At 40.8% G+C, this 10,789-nt stretch overlaps 2 protein-coding genes across 2 annotated transcripts in view; both read right to left on the bottom strand.

Annotated features, from left to right (window-relative positions):
* Positions 1 to 3,102: 3,102 nt before the first annotated feature.
* On the bottom strand, positions 3,103 to 6,256 carry foxl3 (forkhead box L3). Its single transcript, XM_083687814.1, has 3 exons — positions 6,064 to 6,256; positions 5,428 to 5,596; positions 3,103 to 4,998 (listed from the first exon to the last, which is right to left on the bottom strand). The coding sequence occupies exons 1-3, from the start codon at positions 6,207 to 6,209 to the stop codon at positions 4,531 to 4,533; spliced, it is 783 nt and encodes a 260-aa protein (XP_083543940.1). The 5' UTR covers positions 6,210 to 6,256; the 3' UTR covers positions 3,103 to 4,530.
* Positions 6,257 to 9,071: 2,815 nt separating this feature from the next.
* fam20cb (FAM20C golgi associated secretory pathway kinase b) overlaps positions 9,072 to 10,789 on the bottom strand; it is a 33,129-nt gene continuing 31,411 nt past the window's right edge. The window contains exons 7-10 of the mRNA XM_083688111.1: positions 10,567 to 10,676; positions 10,345 to 10,426; positions 10,167 to 10,226; positions 9,072 to 9,924 (exon numbers count right to left, since the gene is read on the bottom strand). Coding sequence (XP_083544237.1) covers positions 9,657 to 9,924; positions 10,167 to 10,226; positions 10,345 to 10,426; positions 10,567 to 10,676 — 520 coding nt within the window. The 3' untranslated portion in view covers positions 9,072 to 9,656. The remainder of the gene's footprint in view (positions 9,925 to 10,166; positions 10,227 to 10,344; positions 10,427 to 10,566; positions 10,677 to 10,789) is intronic.

Genomic DNA, 10,789 nt, shown 5'->3' with positions numbered 1-10,789 from the left:
TCATTGCACACTCATGCTCTGCAGCACAGGGTCCCTGACTGGAAAGAGTCTTCTGAAGTGCTGATGGTCGCACTTTTCTTTAGTTTTATAGTCTAGTAGATCTGTCTGGATTTCTATTTGAAAGGTAAATATAACTGCATATTTTTTCCATTAATACAATCTTATTTTAGTAGATGGATTGATAGTGACTGGTTGTGTCTGGTCTGAAACTTTTTCTGGCAGTGCAACTTTCAAAAGTGCTCTCTCTGTGTGTATGTCAAATGACAAATGATCTTAAATTCTCAATATAGACTCAAGCAACACATCCTTTCAGAGTTCTATCTCAAAGAAAAAATATGTAGCTTAATAGTCATGCGACATGAGGCGAAGTATGTTGGTATTGTTCGGTAATGTGATAGCAGTTACACAGCTTACAGAGGAAAGCAGTGCCTGTAGCCTTACTTTGTGAAACAGATACTCTACAAGCCTTCTCAGAGATCACCTAACCTCAGTCAAGTGAATTATTAAAAGCAAGGAGAGAGTTATTGAGACTACTTGTAGAGCCAAAGAGTAGCCTACGTTGAAGCATAGACATAGAACTGTTCTAACTCTATGTATTGAAACATATAAGCATCATCACCTGGTGCCTGAAAAAGAGGCCTAACAGTGTGATTATAAACTTGCAGAATATTCATCTAACTATCCCCTCCCTATTTCCAGGAGCTGTACTGTTTGCTTTGAGCCGTGGATATCTGGAGGAGAGAGTTGCATGAGGTGGGGGTGTAGAAAATATGCTTTTATCCAGGTTTCACAAGTTCCAGGACACTCGGGCACATATCTAGAGCCAGATTACCTTCCCTAAATCCTCACTTTACAGTAACTATTGAGTGAGAAATACAAAACTGACCCAAGGGGCAACTTCACCTTATACTGATCCAGTAGAGTCATACTCACGACACACTGGCCTGTGAGCACCCCCTAGTGGACAAATGAGAGAACTGCTACCTGGGTGAGCGGGGAGGCAGCAATGCTTGAAGGGACTGTCACAGTGTGACCAATGAACATCAAACCAGCCAGCCCTGGTCCATCATAGTAGAGCAGAAACACCAAAATGGCTACAGAGCTTACCTTGAAGACTGACTGGCTGAACATAGAGTATATCATAATGGCTGCTTATTAGACTTCTATGCTTTCCTTAGGTGTCATCAGATAACAGTTTGTGAACAAGAATAGCACAGAATATGATAGAATATTGCACTTTATTGCTGTTTAACTGTGGTTGGCAGGACGTGGTGTGTGTTGGCCAGGGCTGTGGTGCATTGTAGTTGCATTGCATGTGTGTGCGCTGTGTCCAATGCTCCTGCTATGCAATACAGACCTGGGTCAGAATGACACACGAAGAGCCTTGTGCCAAGCTAAGCGTTAGTTACCTCATTAGTGTTACCTGTAAGGAACAAAAAACAATGATTACCTGCCATCATCACCCTGTAGTCTGTTATGTCCACCACTCCTGATACATGCAAGTACAGTAGCAGTATTTATTTAGATAAATAAAAGGATGATAACTATCAACTCTCGCTTGTTGTGAAATGTGGGCCAATATGATGCAAAGCGTGTCAGTGGTATTCAGACGCTTTTTGAAGCAGCCTGATGTTTACCCATAGATGCCTTCACAGATAACGTTCTTGAAGTTGGTTTACATGATGCTGGATCAGTAACAACTGGATGTCTTAGATTGGTCCATCAAACGTTGGAGTGGACGTGGTCGCTGAGAACAGCTCGTTCTGGCTCCCTCAGACATGAACTGTATTCAACTGGGAACAAATGAGACATGGACGTTGTGCTTTATTTTACAGTCTGTTACTGTGTCCATACTGATAACTATGAAATAAATTATTATGTAATTACTTAGTGATTACTGAACAATTACATGTTGGTTTTTTTAAATATAATTTGGGACCAGATAATAACCACTTTTGAACATACATATTCTCACTATACACCAGGTAAGCACAAGTTGAATAATGCTGCTAATAGAGCAGCACTTTTCCCACAATTTCATTAAAACATTTATTTTGTTGCTAAGCCCTAAAATACTTCTTACCTCCCATGTTTTTCACATCCCATTTTATTTCTTATACCCTTCTAGTCATTTAGTAAAAACAAGTTCCAGGTTTTCCTAGCAGGGACATCCTAATACCAGTCTGAAGTGACGAGGCCTTCGGATCTACAGTAAATAGAGTATAAATGTAAACACGTCTGCAAGTGACATTGATTGACATCTAGAGTTGATGTTCTTATTCAAAACACATTCAAAAATCCATTTAAAAGCTGTGGCATATTTCCTCCATACCCTGTCGAATTTACCCCCTCCCTGTGACTTGTATACAGGACTTCAAATGGCAAAGGGCAAGGCAGTGTGCGTGTGAAAGCTCTTTTCGCCTCTGGCTATTTCAACAATCTTCATTAGCTTGTAGCTAATCCTAGTATCATTAGCCTCCAATCTGCATTCCAGTGTAGGCCACTGGTACATAAGCTTGTCTCATATCACAGTACATCCTCTCCCTACCCCCCTCAGACTGCCTCCTAGCTCCCTCCATAGCTCAAGGAAATGATGGTTGTTAGTCAAGTACTGAGAAATTACACAGCCTCCCTCATAAGTAAACATAAACAGTTTATTTGAAAAAACAAACAACACACAATATCTAGATACCTTCATTATAGTCGTGGCGAGAAGTACTCCTAAAAATGAAATCCAATTACTAAACAAATGCTTAAGATTAAATGACCTATTTATGTTTATGATTTAGTTGTTATTAACGTTGCAGATCATTGATTTCCCAATTTCCTCATCCAATCCCACTCATTTTGCCCTGAGCTGCAAATTTCAACATTAGTACAGCCCATACCTGCAAGAGTGGTCATACAGAAAATCATAAACATGATAATGTTATTCATTTTTCACAAACCAAACTTCCCCTCACATTGGCAAATATTTTTGTGAAACTCTGTTACATATTCTGAAATAATTAAAAAACCTTTTGCCTCAAACTATGAAAATAAGAATGAATGAAACAATGTGAAACAAAGACTTGGAAGAGTCATTTAATAGAGGCCATTCACAGAGACAGTTTAAGCCAGCAGCTACACAATATGAAAATTCATTGACAACATAATATGTGCGTTGACTTTTAGCCTGTGCTTTCTCTTTGGTGTCTAAAAGACCCAGCCTTGGAGCACTTTATGCTAAGTTAATTTACCCAAATATATCCACGGACTAGCACCCTACATCAACGACTTTGTTAATGGAAACCTGCTGATCCATAAACCTGTGTGGTGCCAGACGGTGGCTTGGGGGCAGTGCAGATATGAATGTTAATATCACTGATCGATCAGAGGATTTGCAAGGAGGCATAAGGTGTTTAATTATAATTGAGTCGGGGGTAGTGCTGTTATGGCGGCCCGTATTTGAATAGGGTCACATCTCAGCTCACCTTGCAAGTGTAATGCTATATTAAATGCCACTCATGTTAAGTGTGTTGAAACCCCTCCTGATGTAGTCACGGCGTAATATAAAGGTTAAATTGAAAAATGTCCCTTCAACAGCAGAGAAACAGGCGATGATTGATATCCCTTGCAAGGGAAATAAATGTTAGCAGACCCCTGTTTTTACCTCCTATTTTTATGAATAACGTGTATTATAATGGACTGTCTGGATTGTAGCAATCTTACAGGATTTGAAAAGGTCAATGGGGAAGATTTGGAGAGCCGGTTTGGAGGGAGGTTGGTCAGCATTGATTGAGCCCTATGATAATTGCCCTCAATCACAACGTGTACAGATTGTAGCTGTGGTAAGAAAGGGATTGTAGGTCTGCAAAAATGTATTATATGAAACAAACACTTAACCCCGTCCTAAAAGACAGATGTTCTGGCATGTTTATTCAGTGATGGGTTATGGAGAGGATAAAGGTTAAATGCAGTTTTGTTTATCAGAATTTATGATTGACATGAAAATCACCATGTGGTCATGTTGCAACAATTCAAACTCCACAAGACATATTTCAGAATACATCCTCAGTAACACTGTGCTGCCATTGGTCCAAATCCAAGTCATGAACTGTGTCTTGCTTGAGTTCAACCAATATTTGCCTGTTTTCAAAGCATTACCATGCAGGGAATAGTCAAATTTCAGTCCATTTTTAATTACTGAATAATTCTTAGAACAGACTCTGGTTACTGTACATTACGGCTTTATAAGTACTGTAAAGTTTAGACCTATTCTATTCCAGCAGTCTGGGGACAGTCAATGACAACAGTAATACGTAGCAATGAACACTGTACAAATTCAAGGTTTCTTTTGCATGAACTATACTGTACATGATACATGATACTAATGCCTCAGCAAGGACCCATGGCACATTACATCTCTTCTATCTGTTTTTACAGGACAAGTCAATAAAATGCCTCTTGAGGAAGCAGTTTGGATGTCCTCATTTCCCATTTTAGACATAGAGGAAAAAACACGTCACTTTCTCTAGATGAATGTGACTCTCACAGGGTCCAAAAGTGCAGGTTGAGATGCTGGGGCTCCAGCACGTGTATGGGGGCCACCATGGCCCCTGTGCTGTGGGGGGGTCTGAACCCAGGCAGGGGGTCTGGGGTGGAGAGGATGTAGTCGATACTGAACTTGATCTCCGATTCTGGTTTACCCTGGTTTAGGTTAGGGTTTGGGTTTGGGTTGAGCTGGTTGAGTTGGTTCTGTTGACCAGGTCTGTGACTGGGGTTCAGGGGGCAGAGGGAGGAGTCAGGGTCAGAGCGTCTGGTGGAAACTCTGTGTTGGTTATTGTTGTCCACAGGGAGGAAAGGCTCTCCAGGCTCACGGAAACCCATCTTCATGTTACGTCTGCGCCGGCGACGTCGAAAGTTGCCATTCTCAAAGAGGTCGAGCATAGACTCACAGCCGGTGGCAAACGTCCAGTAGTTTCCTTTCCCCTTCTCATTGCCCTCAGTACGGGGAACCTGTCGAGGAGTATAGAAACATCATTATGCATAAATTACCTCATCATTCCTGAGATCGACCTAAAATGAGAAAGCAACATACTGTTCTTTGTTAGAACAGTTATACATCTTTTAACCTGACCTTAAACAGAATTTAAAGGTATTAGCTAATTTTGAACATTTGAAATTTCTATTGGTTACCTCAGTGCTATGATATTCAGTCCATGATCAAATGTGAAAAAGAAAAGTGGTTCATTCTAAAGTGGTTGCAATATGATGGAATATTCTACATTAAATAATACAGATAAATGTACACAATATTGTCAAGTAAGACATAAAGTCATAGGATCTTTAACTTTACAAAAGAGGGTTTAATCTTTTCACAGATTTTTGCCATATGAGTGTAATGTGAATAACAATAAAATAAAACATGATAAACATTTCCATTACCTTGATGAAGCAGCTGTTGAGGGAGAGGTTGTGTCGTATGGAGTTCTGCCACGCTCTCTGGTTGGACCTGTAGTAGGGAAAGCGCTTCATGATGAACTCGTAGATTCCTGAGAGAGTGACTCGGTGCTCCGGACTCTGTTGGATGGCCATTGCTATCAGAGCAATGTAACTGAGAGAGAAACACACAGAAATTCACTCAAATAAAAATATACAAACTTAATTTTTAGTTGGTTAAAGTTTATAGTCAGGAAAACTAATATATAGTATATTATAGTCAGGAAAGGTAATATAATACAGATATTTGACATTCTGATATTGTAGAGAGAGAGAAAAAAAAAAGAAGTAATATATAGGCCTAAATAAATGTTTACTTAAATAATATAATATATGCTAATTGAAGAGTAAAAAAGTGTTTTAAGAAATTGTTATTTTTCACAATTTACAACCAACTATAATCATTTTAAACTAATAATTAAAACAATGAATGTATGCCATAAATGAACACAATTAACTTGTCTATGCCATAAACATAAACTGCTTTAATTATGAATGGCAATGACAAGCTATAATCACAATCATCTTTATCATCACACTCAAAAATTTAAATTATAATATTCACAATCACGAGCATCATACCTGTAAGCAGGTCGGCACATTTTCTTCTCCTCATCAGTGCTGCAGGAGGGATACCCATCTCCATCATAGTTAAAGCAGTTGTAGGGATACTGTGAGTTATCAAACATGTCAACACCTCCAGACTCACTATTATAGGATTGCTTCATCTAATTCAAATAAAGGAGAGCTCTTGGCACCTCAAATATGAAGCTTAGAATTCAGATGTTTTCATGGGAGAGTTTGAATGGTCCTCTACTCTACTCTCATACTCCACTACTCTGAATGAGGTCTACCTCCCCCCTGCATGTGACTGGGCTTGCAGGAACCCCCCGTTCTCCTCCTCATCAACTGTTGGTCCCCAGGTAGCGAAGCGTCGATAAGGCACCAAATGACTTGGCCGGGTCGCGTGCACAGCCCTACTGAACGTCTGAACTCGGGGCGTGATCAACTGGTAGCTGTGCAATCTCTTTGATTCTGGGTGGTCTAGTAGGCTAGTATTTAGAATGTTGACTTTATGTTTTGTTGTGTTTCTTTTTATAGTCTAATCTACCCGACAGTTCTTAAACAACTAATCCAATACTAACAAACAAACTCCTCACATCTCTCTCTCTCTCTCTCTCTCTTTCTCTCTCTCTCTCTTTTGGGGGGAGGGTCGGCCTACCGTTTGTTGTGTCCGACTCTTTATTCTGCCCACAGGTTTTCGTTTCCATGCGTTACAGACGTTTTAGTCAACAACGGGAGTTGTGCAGATGCAATCTATAATGTTGTATAATGGCCATAAATTGTGTTTCCGTGACTAAAAGAGGGGATGTGTATTTCGAAGGGCTCTGAGCGGGGCATTTGGGGCGCTACCGTGAGCAAAAAAACAGCCCGCGGCGCGAGGCCTCTGTGTGTGGCCTCTGATCGGAGATAGGATGTAGTAGCGGCCCTTTGTGCGACTCTATCGATGCGACCAGAACCATTTAAAAACGCAATTCTATGTTTACCCTTTCTATACGAATAGCAACAGAAGAGGTCCCAGTCAATCCATAAAGGCTAGCAGGCTTACATTTCACATAACTGAAATAAGATAAGAGCTGTCAAGCTTACTTCTTGATTTCATTCCATTCTTCACAAATTGGCAAATTAATGAAAGATCTATTTTCTTTTATATGAGCACATGTGGACATGTATTCAATGCCTATTTTGCAGTACCTGCAAATTTGGAATAGGTGGCCTACTATAATCAGGTGCCAGCTATTTGCATTTAGTGTCCGCATAGTTTATATCACCTCTATTCATTTGAGCCAGTAATAATGTCACATAATCCCATTCTATACATGGATATCATTCCCTTCTTACAGAGATACAGTAACATGAATGTGTCCACCAGCCACGTGGTAGTGTGGATAACCAACAGGGTACCTGCATAGCAAAGGAGGAGAGCACTTCAGAACGAGAATGAGTAGAACTATCATGAGGATCCTCGAACTATGCCGGTTCTATTACAGTCATCCGAGCACTGGGGACAAAATAAGATTTGGATCAGATAAGCACGTCCCTTTGGATCTCTGACTCATTCCCATGACGACGTTTCCTCTGCCGGGCCGTCTGCGGCTGGGGTGATTACAGTAGTTAGGTCTGTGGTCCCTGTCCCTCTGATGTTTGTCTCAGACAGGGCTTCCTCCACTCATGAACAGCGCTGTGGGTGCATTTAGAAACCCAGGCACTTTTCCGGGGGCTGTGAGGGCTATGGAAAGGTTATCAAAACAAAAAGACTGAAAACTGTGTAAACATGTTTATGTTCAGGAGCTGAGGGCCATTTTCTTTGCTGCTGAAGGCTACACAGACACATCCCCCCCATTACCACTTTTCATCCTATTGCTCTAAGTGGAGGTTTTCTTCTACGGCCTCTGTCATTATCCCACCTATGTGATTTTGAGAGATAATAGGTGTGAAAGGATTCATCTTGCTTTCATGTCAAGCTGAAGTGAATTTGGATGGCAATGCTCTTTAAATCCCCCCCCCCCCCATGAAAATGGTCTGTACTTTTTAGGTAAATTGACACTGTAATGAATATGCAACACAGTGGGCCGCATGACACTACATCTGTGGTCAGTGGAACAATGGTCAACGGCGACAGAACAGCTCCAACAGCATTGAATTATGCAGCCCTTCAACTGTACAATGAAATGGACCTAAAACAAAGTTCTGCATGTTTTGTTTTATTGCACCTATACCATGTTGCAAACAAACCACAGAAACAATGAATTGAATAAAAAAAGAAGTATTTTCACTGCAGAGATACAGCCTCTAATGTTGTCGAAAATATCCATAATTCCATTGGCCTACTTACAGTATCAACACAGAACTATGAAAACATAAAAACAATGTGGGATCGATGGAGCATATGCATCCAACCTATAGCTTTTCTCTTCAGAACTGGGAATATTATTTCCTTAAATCTCTTTCAGTCATGAAACCAAACATTCAAGTATTTCTATCATTGCACAGGCACTAGATTTACCTACTGTATATATTAACTTTCAGCAGTAACTGAAATGCTCCTTCCAGCATAGCGATCTGCTGTTGGAAAGTAAAGAAATGTACATCCTGCGATATCAACAACTGGACATCATACATAATACCCTAAGAAATTATAATACAAAACCTTGGTGTCACATTTTGGCTAATTGGTACCATCATTGTGGATTAAACCTCAAATCAGTAAGAAGATCCACACGCAAAAATAAAAAGCAGAATTGAGGATATGCTGTAGTGTGAAACAGATTAAACATAGGTTTACACAGATGCTTCTATTCACATTTTCCTTTTAATTGGTTACCTACCCAATGGATTATGTGTTACAAGGCAGGGAAGGGTTTTGGTAAATGTCCTAAAACCCAAATGACCATGGACTGAACTCAATCTACAACAGTTTGGTTTACAGTTTAAACAGAGGCTATAAACAAGAGCATATGCCTTTGTAGTAACACTGAGTAAACTGACATTCTGAGCAAAAAGGTAAAATGTACCTACAGGGCTTTACACTACTTGTACATGTGTTAGTGCTGCCCCCTATCAGCTAGACACAGAACTGCCTGTCTCGTCGTCATCCTGACAGCTCAGTCACTACAGATAAAATGGATAATGTGGATGTGTAATTTATTTCAAACAATAAATATGCAATTCAATAAATACTCTTGGAACAGATAACGTTTGGTGGGTGAAAAAAAGACACATTTCTGGAGTAAACCGGCACTCCAATCAATCTCACCACAAATAAGAAACGATAAAGCGTGACAACAATAGAAAAAGAGCAACAAAAAGCAGTAGAACATTTTGCAATAAAACATTTTGTTCATTAAGACAACAAGACGACCTCCTCCACTAGGCATATTTTCACACTCAGGATAAGTCCCAACAACACATAGAAACACACATAATCCAGGTGACACAGGGAAATCAAACGAGTCTCGGAATTCACTGAATTCAAAAAAGTGTCCTAAACAAGACGAGCGTCTCTTGCAAGACTTTCACGGTCTGTAGCGCTGTGGTGGGAGGTTGGGGTGAACACTGGGGGGTTATTTAAGGGGTCTATGGTGATGATGGTCTAGTCCAGGCCTGTGAGGCAGCTACCTCCCCCGGGGGGCTGTGTGAGTGTGAGAGCTTCCCCCCTCTCCTCTCAGGTCATCCTCCACCACGTTGCTGTAGCCCTCCTTCTCGATACACTCTGCCACCACGTTTAACACTTGACGTAGTCGGCGGTCCATGGCCTCTAGATGGGGCTGGATGAGGATGGGCGTCAGTTTGTCCAGAAGCAGAGATTCAGCCATCAGGTTGCTCAGCTGGTACTCCTCCTTAGCCAGCAGCTGCAGACGCAGGTGTGTGGATTTCTTCACTCTGGAGAGGACAGCAGGCACCAGAGGGAATGAAGGAATATAAATAGTATAGTACTATTAGACTTTTCAGCATTGTTTATCTCTATCAAATGTCCAAATATAAAGTGTATAATTTAAAAAATACTGACTGAGTATGTTATTTGAGTAAGATTAGGGATTACAAGTTCACAAGTTTAGGGATTACAAGTTCACAAGTTTATGGCTAAGATTTCACAAAAGAAAATGTCTCTACGCGTGACCAACCTGCAACACTGGCTTAAAGGCACCAAAATAGAGACCTCGTCGTGGGAGTGCTTTCCAAACCTGGAATGGTAGGATGGAAGGTCAAGAGTAATCAGACATGGGAGCACTGCTACCCATAATAACAGTGCAATTATTCTCCAGATTTCTAATATTTCATAATTTAAAATAGCGCCTTCACCCTCGCCCATTGTCAAGATGGATGATAAAAGTCTCATTCCCAAATTTCTCAAATGTCTCATAGTGATGACGATCCATATTCCCTGTGGAGAGAGAGCATTTTACAACTGAGCCATTGAGAGTAGTGTGTGTGTGTGTGTGTGTGTGTGTGTGTGTGTGTGTGCATGCGTGCGTGTGTGCGTGCGTGCGTGCATGCGTGTGTGTGTTCGGCGTTGCATCTTACCCATGAGGAAGTCAAAGATGGTCATGTCCATGATGTCCAGTAGGCGTGTGCCGCTGTCGTACGGGGGTGTCTGTTTAACCTCCTCACAGTAGTCTGGGTCCACCTCCCACCTGCCACACACAGGGGAAAAGTCAATTACATCAACAAACTATTACATTTTACATTTTAGGCATTTAGCGGACGCTCTTATCCGGAGTGACTTACAATAAGTACATTTGTCTAA

The sequence above is a fragment of the Argentina silus genome (genome assembly GCF_951799395.1).
Source record: "Argentina silus genome assembly, chromosome: 16".
In the NCBI taxonomy this organism is placed as follows: domain Eukaryota; kingdom Metazoa; phylum Chordata; class Actinopteri; order Argentiniformes; family Argentinidae; genus Argentina; species Argentina silus.
The sequence above is the reverse complement of the archived record's forward strand: the minus strand, read 5'-3'. Positions and strand labels throughout refer to the sequence as shown.